Raw genomic sequence first — 18239 nt, 5'->3', positions numbered from 1 at the left:
CTAATAATAATGAATTAAAGTAGTCATGGATAGATAGAGCTGGGTGTCATCAGCATAGCAGTAAAAATGTATAAGGGAAGCATGTTTAATGTAAACAGAATTGGTCCTAGCACTGAACCCTGTGGAACTCCATAATTAAGCTCAGCATGTGAAGAGGACTCTCCATTTACGTGAAGAAATTGGAGTCTATTAGATAAATATGTTACAAACCACTGCAGCGCAGTACCTGTAATACCTACAGCATGTTCTAATCACTCTAATAGGATATGCAATTATAAGAATAAGGTAATAAACTGAACAAAGAATGATGAGAGTTCTTCACTCCTCTAGACAATCCAATTTTATTCAGTTTTACTTATAAAGCACAAAATCACAATGACAGTTCTCTCAAGATGCTTTAAATTGTAAAGGACCTAAAATAGCAGAAAATACTGTCTTGAATATGAATCATCTCTCCAATCAGTTGTTGCAGTGACTTGACAGTGTACGCACTACCACCAACACACTGCTATGACTCACAGGTGCTACGAGAATGCAGCTTCTCATCTTTGTGAGTTCTTGTATGACAGTTCAAAAGTGATTTTCGAGTGAATCTTTTCCCACAGGTGCTACAAGAATACAGCTTCTCGCCTGTGTGAGTTCTTACATGAGATTCCAATGCTGCTTTCTGACTACATCTTTTTCCACAGATCCCACATGAATATGGTTTCTCACCTGTGTGCATTCTCCTGTGTTTTTTAATTGCTGATAAATCAGAAAATCTTTTTCCACACGTGCTACAAGGATATGGTTTCTCACCTGTGTGACTTCTTTCATGACAGTCCAAAATTGATTTCTGAATAAACTTTTTTCCACAGGTGCTACAGGAATATGGCTTCTCACCAGTGTGAATTCTCTTGTGTCTTTTTAATGCTGATGAGTGAGAAAATCTTTTTCCACAGGTGTTACAAGAATACGGTTTCTCGCCCGTGTGAACTCTCAGATGTATAGTCAGCACAAATTTATGCTGAAAGGTTTTTCCACAGATGTCACATTCTAGAGAGTTTTTCCTTGAGACAGGTTTACTTTGACTCTCTGACACAGCAGTGTTGTCTAGTCTCTGTCTATGACTTCTCTTTCTGTGACGTCTCTTCTTCAGCTCTGTATTTCTAGTAGATCCTGACTCCACGTGCCCATTTTCTTCATGATCTCGGCTCTCTCCTTCAGGAGAGCTGTGAGAAAGAAGCTGCTCACTGTGGTCACTTTCCTCATAAGATCGAGTCACCATGAAAGTATCAGCCTTCTGCTTCAGTCCAAGCTGCTCTCCCTCCTGACTGCTGCACAGTTCCTCCTGTTCCTCTTTAATTTGTGGAGGCTCTGGGTCCTCCTGGTCCAGACTGGAGTTCCTCTCCTGGTTACAGACCTGCTGGTCTGTGAGAACACCGTCCTTTTCAGAGAGATCCTGCTGTTGGAGGTCTGAAAGCACAAATGAACAAAATGATAAAAATACATTTACTGACAGGGCTCTAGACTAACTTTTTGCCATCGTTGCACCGGCACAAAAGTTAGGCGGACTAAAATGTTTCAACCGCATCACTTAACACCGCAGTTTTACATGTGCACTTTTTTGGGGGGGGGAGTTGCAGTCCATACAGACAATATTCATTTCTAAATTATTAACTAACAATCTTATGCTTAAAGTGCTTTGTCAATATTGTAGAAAATGTTAAACTTAATCATCATCTTGGCCTCCTCTGACGACCTGTTTGTTGCTGTCTGTTGCTGAAAGGCAATGGGGAGAGTGGACACTTGGGCAGTGCATTTATTGCAGCATATAATGTGTTTTCTGGATACACTGTGCTTTTTCAGCGTTCAAAGACAGATGGCACCATGTCAGAGCTGGCTATGAACTTCAGATGGATCAGGCCTTAACTTAACAAAAAAAGTTATCAATAGTTCTTTTCATCTTTTCTTATTACCCACAGCTACATCCACTTCTGTTAGGCCAAGGCTGCTCACTAGGGCTGCGTATCATCACTGATTTCTATAATCCATTCGATTCAGGTTCTCAAAGTCCTGATTTGATTCAATTTAGTCTCAGACAGTCAGAAATATTATAATTCTGATCATTTATCAGTACGGATACATGTGAGACTTCATCAGAATTGTGAACATCACAGCAGATGCCTTTGTGTCAAAGTAACTGAGAATAAAACACAGAAAAACATGAAGGAGATTTTTCTGGCCTGGCTTTTTATAGCAGATAACCTTAAAAATATTCTGTAATTTTGCATAATTTTAAAAAGTTTTTCTTCAGTATTAAACAGCAGAAATTAGGCTTTCTTTTCCGAGGTCATTTAAGTAAATAAAAAAAAAGAAAAAGACAGCGGCCGACAGCGCTGTAATCAACGGTAGACTGGTGGGTAATAAGCGAATGAATAGTGCAGAAAACAGATTTGAGACGGGAAACTGTTCTTGAAGTACAGAGAGAGAGAGAGAGGGCTAGCTGTGCATGAAGTGTGATTTTTATCGTGGTGGAAGCAAAACAGCAAAACTCAAAGGGAATTCATGACGACATTGACCAAATGTGAAGCGTAGTTTGCTTCTTCTTTTGCTGCTGGCTCTGTGAATTTTAGTTGGAGAGAGACAAAACCTGAAGCTCAGAATCAGCGCAAAAAGACGTGAACACAGAGCTCCGACAGCGTGTCCGTCTACGGGCCGTCGGGTGAGAAAGCCGAGAAAGACAAAGTTGATTCTAATGTGTCGGTCCGTTCTGTGTTTACGTCTTTGTGTGGAATTCGTGTACCTGCTCTCATTTGCTGTTTGGTTGTTGTTGAAATGGTTTTGTGAGCTTTAATCTGAGAATCTGGCGTTTCTGGCAAAACACAGTTATATTTAAAAGTCGATTTAGGATTTAATGAATTGATATCGCTTTATTCTAGCTACTGACCTCCCTCTTCCAACTGCACTTTCAATTGGACCACGGCCAATCAGAGAGGTCCCGCCCCTGACTATCTCTGATTGGTTTAGTCCACGACACGGGCATAATGTGTGTCTGTTGTTGACCACACGGAGAGTTACAGAGTTTTTTTTTTTTTTGTTACCCGAACAGTTGGTCGCACTCTGCTCAATGTTATTTTTAGTAACACTGTTATTTTTACAATGTTATTACAATGTTACTGGTGGTGGTCAGAGGGCCCGGTGGCGCCAGTGTCTGGGAGCCTCGCCTCTGTCAGTGCGCCCCAGGGTGGCTGTGGCTACAATGTAGCTTGCCATCACCAGTGTGTGAATGTGTGTGTGAATGGGTGGATGACTGAATGTAGTGTAAAGCGCTTTCGGGTCCTTAGGGACTGAGTAAAGCGCTATACAAATGCAGGCCATTTATCTTTCTTTTTTTTTACAATGTTATTTTTACTCATCACCTACATGGGTGACCTTCATTTTTATTAGGACATCAGAGTCTTACATACCTATTTTGTGTAACTTTATCACAGGTTTCCAGATGGTCTCCATCTCTCTCAGCTGCTCTTCCCCAGTCCAGACGATAATGCCTTCAGCCTCCTGCTTCAGTCCAAGCTGCTCTCCCTCCTGACTGCTGCAGAGCTCCTCCTGTTCCTCTTTAATCTGTGGAGGCTCTGGGTCCTCCTGGACCAGACTGGAGTTCCTCCCCTCCTCTTCCTCACAGTCATGATTTTGTGGGAGGTCTTGAGGAACAAAGAAAAAAAAAACAGAACAAGGTAACTAATGCGATGATACAAGAACACACGCAACACTATTTTATAAAAGCATGAATCAAAGCCTGAATAAATCGTGATCAATTGGAGAGACAGTGAGCTCAGATTGTAGCCTGACCGGCGCCACAGTGTGGTATTGATCATGTTAAATTAAGTATATGAATGCAGGATGTTTTCATCAGCTGAGGCGGGTCATAGAGGCACTCTCAGGCAATGAGGTGGAATTCACAGGTGATGATGCAAAAAACGCATGAATGTTTTCCAGTTTTGAAATAGTTTAAAGTGTAAGAGTTCAAATGTGCAACTGTCATTAAAAATAAAGGCACCACTGAGCAGTGAGATATATTCATTTGTAAATGTATAAAATTAATAGTTTTCTGTTAACATTCTTTTAGCATCTTGTCATTTTTGCAGAAACAATGTTGCACTTTGGCGTTATATTTTTCATGTTCACTGTAGAGCTTCATCACCAGGTCATGTGATAAGGTCTATCATGTTAGATGGTCTGTCTAACAATATCAATAGGACCTAAAACACTGACACCTGATGAACTGTGGAATCCTGTTGGAGAAAATAAAGTTTAAAAAATAAATAAATGCAACAAAATGAGTATTCTTTAAAAAAACATTTTTTTCTTTAAGCTTCTCCAAATTTTAGTGCAGAATAAACATTAGAGCACTTTGTTTAAGTATTTATTATAATCTGGTTTTGTGGAAAGATAAACTAGTTTAGATTCAGACATGTTTACAAAATGTGTGCATAAGTGTTCAAAATGTACAATTTATATTTGCATTTCAAGTTATAAAAATAATTTACTCAACATGTCTGTGTTGTTTTTTTTAACAGTAAAATAATACTGGTGGGATTTTGTTTTTTGTGTGATTTCAGATCAATGAATGATGTCAATGAAAAAACAATTAAATTCAGATATGCGAGGTTGAGCTGAAAAGAATGATACCAAACAAGGCAAAGGGGAAAAAAATAAAATGAAACAGTCTGAGGGTGAAATACAAATGTAAAATCAAAAGGTGTCAAAAATGTCCGGTTATATTTTGGACCTCAGAGGGTTAACCCAACAAATCATGAAAAATTAGGTTTACATTTTTGTTCATGACAGTGCAGATTTATGACATTTTGTGTAAATTTAACATGTAACAATTTGAATTTTTTCTAACGAAAACAGTGTGAAACTTAAGTTAGACTTGTGTGTGTAAATGAACCGCCCTATGTTGTGTAGCTTTCTGGATTTTATACTTATTGGGCTACATATTTATTTATTATACAGACTATACAGTACATAGAATCAAAACTCACATTTTTTATGTAACTAAAGTTTTTAAGTATGTAGGCTACAGACAATGATTAAGTTATAGACTATATTTATATGAAAAAAGTGTATACTTACTGCATTTTAATCATTGTACCACCTGCATATGTGTTTGAAAAGAAAAGGCTTTGATTTTGCCACCCGAAGAAAATTTCTTTAGATCCGTCCCTGGTCTGCTCAGAGATGCTGCTGTCTACATTGGCTTACTCTGCTGCTACCAGGAGCTAACCTAGCAGTGACCATGGACCATCACTGGACACTGACCCACAGCACTGATAAATACCCACTTTAACATCTTCTAGTAAAGTCAGTCACGCTGAAGAATCTGAGCTTGAACAGCACAGAGTTAAAAACATGTCCATACCTATGATGTGTGAGTTTCTGTCGGGTTTCCGGCTGATATCCAGCAGTCTGTGCTGACGGTTGATCTCCTCCTCATACTGGACGATGGTTTTTTGAACCTCTGAGAAGATTTCTTCACAAACAGCAGTTAGTCTCTCCTTGATGAACTCTCTCAGATACTGAGCTGAACTCATCGCTGCTTCAACTCAGGCTGAGCGGATCGATACAAGCATCTATACAGACTGATCTACACTGACGTGATGGGATCGATACTTAAGTTTCTCTCTCCCCGGAGTTCAGCAGCCATATCTGTGCACGTGACTATTCTCGCATGGACACGCCTCCTTTTACTTTGTTGCTCTGCTGTGATTTGTTGGCCTGCAGTCACGTGACGTTTTTTCTCCCTCGTTCATAACTTCATTCATATTCCAAAGAGAAAGCGTAAACAGGTTCATGCTTGTTATTGATACAGTATCTATCACAGGTCCTCCATGCATTCTCCTGCTGTATATCATTAAATAAGGAAGAGCAAAAGAGGCAGTAACATAAATAATTATATTCCTACAGTCAGCTGTTATTAATGCTTCTAAACTGAAGGCTAAATCATCAACAGTATGAGCACACGTGTTGGTACAGCATCAAAAACTACAGCAGATTATTTTGGTTTTATGGATATTTTGAATTTGTCCAATTTGTATGATAACAAAAGCACATTATGACGAAGCTGCTGAGAAACTATCAGGATTCAATATGTCAAAAATGAATCCTGAATTAACAAAGAGTCTTATTTTATTTATTTATTTGCTTGGATATTACTCATTTACATATTTGTTGTTGTTTTAATGCATATCCGTGAAAAGATTTGCCTACATTCTTTTAAACAAAGCAAAGTATTTTTAGCCTGAGACCATCTTATAACGTGTTTCATAGTCCCTGTTAACACATGCCTGCTGACACATGATACACAGTAATATGTGTTTGAATACAACCTGAAACCTGTTAATGTTCTGATTTAACAGCAGATTTCTCCACATGCAGGACAGAGAAATTCCTGCATCTGTCACACAAAAAGTGGAAAATATATTTGTTTGACATTTTAATCACAATAACAAAGAAATAAAATGTTGGTAGATCCACTTTTTACAACGAATCATCCATCAGTAAAGAGTGTTCAGTAGAAAAAGGCCAGTGAGTTTATGTAAATGCTGTATCTGCTGTAAGACACAGACATAAAAATACATTAAAATGATTTTCATTTCTATCCATCATCTTGAACACTGACTATAAATGTGTTCACTTCATTATTGTGTGATTTGGTTTCTTCACGTGTCTCCTTCAGTGCAAATAAAGGACTGTTAGAGTGTGTGCTGTGTGTTTTTCTGAAGCATGACAATCCTTTCCAACAAGTATTTCCAGCTGTTTGTCTCCACTCTGCACTTTAGTCTTTCTTCCTGTCATGTCTGTGTCTGTCCACCAGGTGTCTCCCTCAGCTCATTTTCTGTGTGTGAGTTTTCTTTCGGTCTCTGGTCATTTTAATGTTTGTTCACTTGTGTGTAATTGTTTTTTTCACATATGAAGTCAAATCAAATACACCGAGCTCAACATAAACTTCCTGCTAACAGAATTTTAAATCAGTGCAGAGGCACAGAAGAAAGGACCCCACGCACACACACCGCTGTCAGTTTGCTCAGTTTGTCTATGGCAGCCGATTCTGTTGTTTTGGTGCTTTGCACGCTGGAAACAGTCACTCCAAGACTGCTGCCACCCACTCGTCTTTCTGCTCTGTCACTGAAAAAGCCAAGAAGATAGCAGTGTGATCTAACTTATCCCCCCTCCTCTGCAGCAGGCCAGGGAGCACACCTCCACCGCAGGCACCAAGAAGTAAAACTGCTTCAGCTATTCATTAAAACAAGTTAGTAGTCCAAAATTAAACACATTTCAGTATTCCTTATAGTTCTTATTTCTTTTTAAGATACATGTTAATTTGAGCCCATTAGGTATGAGTCAGACACCCACTTTACTTTTAGGATAAGGATTAAAACTTTGCTTTTTGATGAAGCTCGTAGTTAGGATCAGCTGACACTGAACCTTCCCTTAGTTATGCCACTTATTCCAGTAGCCTAATCTTCTTCTTTTTCTACACTCATCTCTCTCAAACACCTCTCTGCATTTAATCATTAGTCATTATTAATAACTGGCTCTGGCAGACGAGTGAATCCAAATCTTTATTACTGAATATACATTTAAAAAACAGAAGTTCATATTTACTAGCAGTTGTAATCCACAGCAACTCTTCAGTGGTGTTTATTAAAGAAGGGCTTTCTCTCAATCGCCCAATAATCGTTGAGTATTACAGGTTAGCGTTTTTTGCTCTTCCCCCTTTTTTTAACAATGAAAATGACAGGAGTGAATAAAGCAAGTAAAATATTTATTCTTGTCATTGAGAGAAAACAAAATATTGACATTCTTAACAGGAGCTGCATGTCATGCTGTTATGAATGTTAGCATCATATTTTTCTACATTAAATAACTAGAGGAGAGAAAAGTTTGAAATGTATGAAAATAAATATTGAATGCAGACTTTGAATACAATTGGCTTTACAGCAGCTTTTAGTTTTACTTTAAACGATTAAAGTCAGAACTTTCAGTTTCTAATCTGCAGGTTTTATTATGACTTTGGTCACAAGTCGTCCAAAAAAATATTTTCTGCATGTCTTTAACCTGTTGGACTTGTTTTCTATCAGTGTTGTTCCAGTAACTGTGTGTGTGAGTCTGAGATAAACAAGATATTTTCAGGTACAGTACAGAAAAACACTCCCATTTTAATTCAAATGAATCGTCAACACATTTCAGTGTTGTTTTAACAGTTACGTAATATCAGTGATGCGAGTTGCTCCTTAATGCTCAAATCTCCTTACTGTCCGTCTGTTTGTGTGCTTTGAACACCAGAGCCTGTCACCTTTGTTATAAAACCATCCCTCCTAAAGGACTTTGTTGTTCTTTATACACTTAGTTACTTTATCTCTGTATTTAAAAATACAAAGCATATACACATGATTATAGGATATGATTCTTTTATTCCTGCAACTTACTGAAAGCTTATAAGATGTGTGTTAACATTCGATACTATTTTTGTTAACTGCCATATTTGATTTCCTTTGTCTTTGGACTGCAAGTGTCCAGAGTCTGCTGCAGCTCAGTTGTGGTGTCTTTGAAGGAGAGGCGATATGAAAGAGGCTGATGACACACAATTCAGAAGTGTGTGACTGATAAGAAAGTTTAAAAGAACTAGTTATCTATCCTTAATCTGTTTTTTTATTCATGTTGAAATAATGTGGTTATTAAAGTAGGATTATCGCTGTTTTTAGCTGTAAAACAAAAACACTCGAGCCCTTCAAATAAAACGTTTACAGGGCAGTGTCTAAAGGTCGGCAAGCAAATATATTTGAAAGTAAATGTCAAGCAGAGTAACTCCTGTAAATATTTTATTCAGTTGTGTCAGATATGTGGTGTTTCTGGGTGAATATTAATACAATGTTTTATTTTATTTTAAAGCTGTTTCTCACTTGTTGTTTATTGTAGATGATAAATTAATACTATTTTTATTCTTCATCATGGTCTGTAATACAGCAATTTCCCTTGTGGGAACAATAAAGTATTGATCTGTCTATCTATTAAATTCAGTAAGATTTATATTTCACCAAATTATAACGACATGTTTAATATCGTAAGGTGGAGATCCTACAATAATATAGAGAAACCACAACAATTACACAAACTCTTAAGAGTGAAAAACTCCCTTTTAACAGAACGATCAGGTTCATGGAGGGGCGGCAATGTGCTGTGATCAGTTGGAGGTGATGGGAGGAAAACAGGACAAAAACATGCTGTGGAAGACAGCCACAGATGAATAATAACTAAAAATTAAATGTGGTGAGTTAATGCACCACATTGTGGGAATCCCCCAGATATCTAGGCCTATTTCATCATAACTAAGGAAGGATTCAGGGTCAGTTGATCTGACCCTGACTATATACTTTACCAAAAAGAAAACGTTTTAAGCCTAATCCTAGAAATAGAGAGCATGTCCCAAATCCAAACTGGGAGCTGATTCCACAGAAGAGGTGGTGAAGACTCCGCCTCCCGTTCTACTTTTAAATATCCAAGAACAACAAATAAACCAGCAGCCTGAGAGCTGCTCTAGGCTACATCCACACTAATGCGTTTTCGTTTAAAAACGCATTGTTTTCTCTCCGTTTTTGGCTTCCTGTCCACACTGAGACAACGTTTTCTCCAAGGAAAAACATATAGTTTTCAAAACGCATACATTTGAAGACGGTGTGTTTGCGTTGCAGTGTGGACAGCGAAAACCGAGACTTTCTAAAACGATGACGCATGTTAATCATGTGATGCAGTCATGTGACCAATTAAACTAAGATAGCGGAGGGCATTATGCAGCAGTTGTTTTCTTTGCTCTCAGTTTTGACAGCCCTATTAAAGATTAATATCAGTCTGTACATGCTCCAGATAGCTTTTCTTCAAATTCTTTAACTCTCACTCGCTTTTGCTACTTCGTACTTTTGTGTTACTTGCAGCAACAACTCCTTCTCATTGTTAGTCCATTTAAAAAACTCTTGCTTTTCCTCGACATTTTGCTGCAACGTTTCAAAGAGCCGAAAGGTAAATAAGTGGCAGACAGAAATGAGGCAGGCCGAATCTTTTTGTGTTTCACGCATGCATAGTACTGTAATGGAAGCGCTTTTGGCCGTTTCAATGTGGGCGCACAACTCTGTGAAAATGACTGAAAACGATAGTGTGGACGCTGAGCATTTTCAAATGAAAACGCCATATTCAAATCTATCCGGGCTAGTGTGAACGCTGCATTTTAAGTCAGCAAAGCAAAAACGCGTTAGTGTGGACTTAGCCTGGGACTCTCCACCATTTGACCGTAGAGCTGAAGAAGCTTCTCAAATGAGAGGTGAAACGTCTTCAAGCAACTTAAAGAAGTCCAGATGCTTTTCTTCCCAAACTCCTTAGACTACGAGGTCTTGATGACTGAGAACCTTCACAGACATATCTCCTCTCAAGAGTTTACAACCAGATGCAAACCACTGGCTACGCTCAGGAACAAGAAGGATAGCCTGCACAGCACTGATAATAAAGTCTTGAAAAGATGAAGCCAAGATGAACTTCTATCAGAATGACTGGAAGACCAAAAAATCGATAAGAGAAACAGTTTGTATGAGGGAACCATATCTGTTGAACATTCCTGATGTTTTGAGGTTTGAACCACATTATTTTAAGGTTTTCTGTTATGCATAAAAGATAACCAAAATGTCATTTCATTTGTTAATATACATCTGTCGTACCTCAATATTTGAATTTTTTTCAGCCATCTGTTCACACAAATGAATGCAGAGAATCTTAAAACATGGGCCAAGTTGTGCCAGATGTTTCAATCAAAACTGGTCTGTAGTCAAGCATGTGTCATTTACTATGATTACATATACAACCCCAAAGCAGAAAAAGTTGGGATGGTTTGGAAAACACAAAGAACAATAGGTGGTGATTCTTCAGCATGATTCTTAAATGTATGTCATTGCAGACAGTAAGAAAACAAGAGCAAGACATTTCATGCTTCATCTGGTTAACTTAATTTCAGTTGTTAATATACATTCATTCATGCACTTCAGTACACCCCATGACATTGCCAAGAGCAGTCATATCCAGATATAACATCCAGATATAACAATCTGGATGTTCCTTTTTGTTTTTGTATTAAATCTCAAGGTTTCCAGTTGTTTCAAAATAAATCCAGTAAACTGGTTCTTGTGACCACAATACATGTTTGTGTGACACACACCCCAGATGATTAAGGCAAGGCTTCTGTTTTGCACTGTAAAGTTTTAAATGGCATTTGTGACTGTAACTCCAGAGGTAATACATTGTCCACATGGTTCTGTCAGTGAATGGTGAGAATATTTCTGGTGTAGTAAATTCTGCCTCTTGACATCAGAGCATTTGGGTCCTCATTTCAACACACTCCGCTACATGACACAACAATGCAACCAGATAATGAATCCAGCAGATGCAACCATTTGCTGGATCAGTTGGAGCGCTCCAGGGTTTTTCTTCACCTGGTCCTGCTGTCCTGATTGCAGATCTGTGGTTAGTTTCCACAGATTCTTCACAGTCAACTACTCAGAAGAGAAATCACACTCACCCTCATCATGCCTCTTGTCAGCAAGTCAGTCCAGCCTCACTGCACCCCAGACTTTCCTGCACTTTGAAGGTCCTCAATTTTCAACTGGTTTCATTGGTTGGTAAAAGACACTAGAACCTTGTATACAGTAGGGATGGACACATACCGGAGATATAGTATAGGACCAATAAACATCAGGAACAAGAGGTTCTTGGTGAACTTTCAACTCAAAACTTGTGACATTAATAAACTAAAACCTATTTTCTGCCTCTATTCTTTCACCTTTGATTTTCTGCAGTTAAACTGAGCTGCAAGGTGTTTACTTTTTGATCCACTACAAAAAAATCTCATTTCCATGTTTTCTCTTCCACCTGTCCTCAGTATGGTGCCTGTGCTAACAATCTGTGTTTAAGGGCAGGAAGAAGAGGGAGGGTAGTTGTTATTCCCCACTCCAATAAGAGGAGCTGTTCGAGAGCAATACTGTGTGTTTAACCCTTTTTTATTTACTGCTCACCGACATTTTTAAGCTTTTTTAACCCTTTTTATCTTTATAAATAAACTTCACTTTAGAAATCTCAGAAAACAACAGTCACAAACATGGATAAGTCTGCTGGCAGCAAAGCAAGTCATTGTACAAAGGAAGACAAAACTATAATATTAGATAAATATGATAAAGGTTAAACAAAGAATGCAAAAGAAAGTGAAAGCAAAACATATGTTGTAGACAAACCAGCAGAGTGTGATTGTGTGTGAGAGGAAAAGTGTAGTAATTAAAGTTCTGCATAAATATGTGTGAACTTTAAGCTATTTTCATCAACACTTAGGCTTTTGTTATTTGCTAAATTAGCTGAAACTTTAATTACTTACTTTCAGAGAGTGAGAATGCCTGCTAAAAACAAAAGCTATTAATAATATTGAGAACTCTGATTAAGCAGTAAATTTTACTTTAAGTTTTTTTTTCTTTCGTTTTCTTTGTGTAAATCCCCGGGATTACCCTGGTATCTGTGGTTTCACTTTTACCATGTTTTTATTTGCCTGTGATCATGACCGATGATTCAGACTCCATTAAGCTCATAGATGAAGACAGCACATACTTATATTTTCTTCACACACTCACCTGTGCTCTCCAAAGCAGGTAAGGTAAAGTAGATTTTTACTTCAGTGACAGATTTCTAGTCTGCTTCATTCAGTTACTTCAGAAATAGTTACACTGAATATTTTACTGCACTTCACCTTTAATTCTTCAGATAATCATGAACAGTCTGATTCAGACTGAAAGTTTAACGTCTTCATGTGTGGTGATTGTTGTTGCTGCTTTCATTGGTGATCTATGTGATCCACTCTGTACATACTTTATATCATAGTTTGATTATTGATCAGCAGACTTTATGAAGGCTTCAGTTTAACAAGCTGGTGACATTCAATTGTTCACAGAGGTTTTCTGTCATTCAGCTAAACTCAAAAATCAGGTGGACAAAATAATAGAAACAGTGTAAATCTGAGTGGGCGTGTCTTTGTTCACTTTGAAGATCTTTAAAACAGAATAATATCACTGTGCTACAGCTACACTTGACTTATGGTTGTTCTTCAGGTCGCAGGAGGAGGAGCTGCTTTGTGTTCCTGAGCTGATTATCAACTGAATATGGACAAAGACGAACTCGAACTCTTCCTGGCTCTCAGACTCATGGAGGCTTTTTTAGAGGCGATGGAAAAACAAGCAGAAATTCTGTGAGTCTCTGAAGAACAAATTGATTTAAAAAATAAACGTGTTTCATGTTTCAGTCACTGCGCAAACCCCCCCAAATATTTTTTTAAAATTAAATGTATGAATCCACTTTTTAAGTGGAGCTAACATCACAGGGTGATTGAGAGTGTAACTGTGAAAATGCAGAATCAGCATTTAACATGGACACTAACATCAAAGTCTATAGTGACAGGCTGGACATGTCTGTCACAGCTTGGTAGGAAACATTTTTATGATTAAAAATATCACAAAAGAACTAAATACTTGGGACCATTTATGACCTCACTCAGACACTTAAAGGTTCAGTTTTCTTTAGTATCACACTGATCCAGTCAAAGCTGTCTGCACTTGCTAATCTTCGTTCTTTGTTCTTTTCTAATAAAAGGGCAAATAGGAATGCTGCATGTCGCCCTGAAAGTCCCAGGAGCTCTGCTGAAAGGAAAAGATTAATAAAACTTGCAACAGAAAACTGCAAAGACAAAACTGTCCTGCAGTGGCTGAGAGAAAATTCAGAGTCTGGCACCTTCAGAAAACTCTCAGACATGTTTGATTTTCTGAAAAGTAAAATTGATGAGGAAGAAAAGAAGAACCACAGCGACACTGTTGACATAATCTTTGTGGCACATGGATCAATCACAGACTCCACGATCCCAGCCAAGTGTTTGCTGCCTCTGCCCACCATCACTGACCTGGTCCTGTACTCTCCCTGGAACTGTGCCACCACACCTGATGTAACCTATGGCATTGCAACAGGGAAAATGAGGCCACAGCACAGAGTTTTTTACCGTTCACTACCGTTTTTTCTCCACAGTAGAATTCTTTTTGACAAACATCAACCCCTGAACCTGCCAAACTGCTGGAACTCACTGAAGAAAGCTGAAGGACGCATGATCCCAAACATCATCGTTAGACCTCTGCAGCCACATGACGGTGTGTGGGAAAGATTTAAGTCTCTCTCATCAAAATATGGTCCACCAGGACGAAACCGCATCGTCATCCCGTTCATCCTCCCAGGAGAGAGAGAACGTGTCCCGTTCTCTGTCGTTGCCTTGGCTCTGTCCTTGGTGCTCCTCTCTTCCAGGTTTAAAGCCACCGTTCACTTTAATGCCTGTCTCAGTGATGCGTCTACAGGACAGAAATCTGACAGGAAGTATCTGCAGGAGCAGTACTGCTGCACTGAAGACAACACTGTGATGACCTGCTCACCAGATGCATTCAGTGTGAACTGGTGGGATTATTTTAAGAGTCTTTTTAATTAGATGCACTCATCCACATCTTATGGTCTTTTCTGTGTCAGTTTCTTAAAAACTGGTCCAGAAACATGAAACCATTTTATTGTTTTTATCTGTGGAGCTCAGATGTAAAAAGAAACCCACACAGGACTCATGTTGAACATATGTTTGAGTTTAATTACAATCACAGATGTTTCCAATAGTTCAAAGTAGCCTTCAGTCTATCAGCCAGTTTCACTTCTTTAATGAAGCCTACATGAATCAGAATCAGAATACTTTATTGATCCCTAGGGGAATTTATTTAATTATTACATGAATCAGTCTCCAGATTTTTGTGCACTTTAAGCTGTTTGTGTAGCTGCCGCTTTTCCTCAGAGCTCAGGCTGGACTTCAGTGTACAGACTGTCTTATACTTTATCCTGACAGAAAAGAGTACACAGCACTTTATTGTCTAGTTTAGCTCCACACTGACATGGAGGTAAACCTGCAAACAGCTGAGCAGACAAAGACACACAGTGTTTAAACTCTGCCTCTCTGTGTAATTTAAACACCTTAATGTATCTATTTTATTTATGATGAAATCAAACTACATTTTGGTTTCTTGTATCGTTTGTACTTTCTTGACTTGTTATATTAATTTAAATTAAAACATAATGACTTTAATTCATTGCTGGGATGTAACTGAACCATAGTCACATGTGATAAAATCCACTGCTCTTTCAGGAGCTCACAGGTGGAAGTGAGTTTCAACCAGCAGGCATTATGAAAATGAATGAACTGTGAAAATGAAGCAGAAATTAAACTTTAATCAATGAGCACTTTATCACCAGAAGCATCGACTCATCTGTTTCTCAGTGACATTTAGAGATTATATACAAAACACAAAGGTCATCAGAAATAGACAAACTGAATGTCCATCATGTCTGTACTATTACAGATACACTCAGTCACGTTGTTTTTTAATATATATATTAATTTTCCTCTTTATCCAACAAAGTTGACTCTCTTCACCTGATGCAGAATTTTCAGTGTGAAAAATTTCCCTCCTTGAAGTGACTTCTTCACTCTCAGCTGACTGCAGACGTCCTCAGCCTTATAAACAGTGCAGCTGCATAGTGATTGAAACCAGCACCACACTGAGCCAGTTTCATGAATGTCAAAAAAGGAAAAGGCAATCCTTAAGATGAGAATCTCACCAGCTTACACTGCTGTGTATAACTCCTGGCCTCTCATCAATAGTCATAGCAGCTTGCATATTAACTATCAGATGAACAGAATCAACTTTCTGAGATTTGCTTACCTGGGTTATTGAGCATGCATCTCTTAGTTGTTTCAAAGGACAAAAACAGTGAATATTTGTTTGAGAATAAAATGAAAATGTTGAATAGAATGAAAGTAATAAAACAAAGATGAAAGAGGAAGAAAATGGTTTGTGTTCCTGTGTCCTGACTGGTTCTAACACATAAGTGTAGATGAATGTCTATGATAACAATAAATTAGAAACAGATAAACAGTGATGTAAATCAGATGATTTGTGGGAAACTCCAAAGACTGCAGGGTTTACTGATGCACTTTAGAAAATAAAGTTTGTTCTACCAGATGACAAGTTTTAACAACATATAAAATTAGACGTTAAAACTCAGCTACAAACATGTGTGTCTGCATACACAGATATATAGACAGATTGATGTTTTTGTTGTTATTTTTACTTTATTACAAAGTTTTCATTTCTGACCAGTGAGCCTGAACTCATGCCTGATGGTTCAAATACTACTGTTAGATCAAAGCTGCTGGTATTTTACAGAAATCAGTAATCAGCGGTAAAATGTCGCTCCCTGTGGAAACAGTTTAAGTTAACGACTGAAAAGGACTTGCCTTTAACTTTCTGCTGCATGATCACTTTACTGGGACCACAGCGTCATTCGATCTGCACTGCAGTTAGCTCATCTTTAATAAACCCACCCAATTAAAATCCAGGGGCATGTTCAAATAATTAAATAGTTTTGCTCAGGAACGTTCCTAACTAAGAGAAGTGACCTGGAAGTGTCTGTATGGTAACAGGTGAACAACACTGCAGCTGCATAGTGATTGAAACCAGCACCACACTGAGCCAGTTTTATAAATGTGAAAAATGGGAGTGGACATCCCTAAGATGAGAATCCCATCAGCTTACACTGCTGTGTATAACTCCTGGCCTCTCATCAATAGTCATAGCAGCTTGCATATTAACTATCAGATGAACAGAATCAACTTTCTGAGATTTGCTTACCTGGGTTATTGAGCATGCATCTCTTAGTTGTTTCAAAGGACAAAAACAGTGAATATTTGTTTGAGAATAAAATGAAAATGTTGAATAGAATGAAAGTAATAAAACAAAGATGAAAGAGGAAGAAAATGGTTTGTGTTCCTGTGTCCTGACTGGTTCTAACACATAAGTGTAGATGAATGTCTATGATAACAATAAATTAGAAACAGATAAACAGTGATGTAAATCAGATGATTTGTGGGAAACTCCAAAGACTGCAGGGTTTACTGATGCACTTTAGAAAATAAAGTTTGTTCTACCAGATGACAAGTTTTAACAACATATAAAATTAGACGTTAAAACTCAGCTACAAACATGTGTGTCTGCATACACAGATATATAGACAGATTGATGTTTTTGTTGTTATTTTTACTTTATTACAAAGTTTTCATTTCTGACCAGTGAGCCTGAACTCATGCCTGATGGTTCAAATACTACTGTTAGATCAAAGCTGCTGGTATTTTACAGAAATCAGTAATCAGCGGTAAAATGTCGCTCCCTGTGGAAACAGTTTAAGTTAACGACTGAAAAGGACTTGCCTTTAACTTTCTGCTGCATGATCACTTTACTGGGACCACAGCGTCATTCGATCTGCACTGCAGTTAGCTCATCTTTAATAAACCCACCCAATTAAAATCCAGGGGCATGTTCAAATAATTAAATAGTTTTGCTCAGGAACGTTCCTAACTAAGAGAAGTGACCTGGAAGTGTCTGTATGGTAACAGGTGAACAACACTGCAGCTGCATAGTGATTGAAACCAGCACCACACTGAGCCAGTTTTATAAATGTGAAAAATGGGAGTGGACATCCCTAAGATGAGAATCCCATCAGCTTACACTGCTGTGTATAACTCCTGGCCTCTCATCAATAGTCATAGCAGCTTGCATATTAACTATCAGATGAACAGAATCAACTTTCTGAGATTTGCTTACCTGGGTTATTGAGCATGCATCTCTTAGTTGTTTCAAAGGACAAAAACAGTGAATATTTGTTTGAGAATAAAATGAAAATGTTGAATAGAATGAAAGTAATAAAACAAAGATGAAAGAGGAAGAAAATGGTTTGTGTTCCTGTGTCCTGACTGGTTCTAACACACAGGTGTGTATGAATGTTTACAATAAGAATAAATCAGAAAAAGATAAACAGTGATGTAAATCAGATGATTTATGGGAAACTGTAGTCTGCAGGACTTACTGATGCACTTTAGACCATAACGTAAAACTCAGTTACAAACTTGTGTTAGTGTATAGATGTGTATATAGATATATAGACAGATGGATGATTTTGCTGTTATTTTTATTTCATCACAAAGTTTTTATTTCTATCCAGTGATCTTCAACTCATGTCAGATGGTTCAAACACTACTGTTAGAT

The 18239-nt window shown here is 37.9% G+C and overlaps 2 protein-coding genes across 2 annotated transcripts; one reads left to right on the top strand and one right to left on the bottom strand.

Annotated features, from left to right (window-relative positions):
- Positions 1–328: 328 nt before the first annotated feature.
- On the bottom strand, positions 329–5676 carry LOC147334879 (uncharacterized). Its single transcript, XM_086286945.1, has 3 exons — positions 5405–5676; positions 3450–3683; positions 329–1455 (listed from the first exon to the last, which is right to left on the bottom strand). The coding sequence occupies exons 1-3, from the start codon at positions 5574–5576 to the stop codon at positions 509–511; spliced, it is 1353 nt and encodes a 450-aa protein (XP_086143071.1). The 5' UTR covers positions 5577–5676; the 3' UTR covers positions 329–508.
- A 7550-nt stretch (positions 5677–13226) lies between these two features.
- On the top strand, positions 13227–14587 carry LOC147334878 (uncharacterized). Its single transcript, XM_086286968.1, has 2 exons — positions 13227–13312; positions 13714–14587. Exons 1-2 carry the CDS (start codon positions 13227–13229, stop codon positions 14585–14587), a joined length of 960 nt encoding a protein of 319 aa, XP_086143094.1.
- The last annotated feature ends 3652 nt before the right edge of the window (positions 14588–18239 follow it).

The sequence above is a fragment of the Aulonocara sp. 'chitande type north' Nkhata Bay genome, linkage group LG3, assembly GCF_057382095.1.
Source record: "Aulonocara sp. 'chitande type north' Nkhata Bay isolate Kocher_YH1m ecotype deep benthic linkage group LG3, A_spYH_male_GT1.1, whole genome shotgun sequence".
Taxonomy (NCBI): Eukaryota; Metazoa; Chordata; class Actinopteri; order Cichliformes; family Cichlidae; genus Aulonocara; species Aulonocara sp. 'chitande type north' Nkhata Bay.
This window is presented reverse-complemented; position numbering and strand designations above follow the sequence as displayed.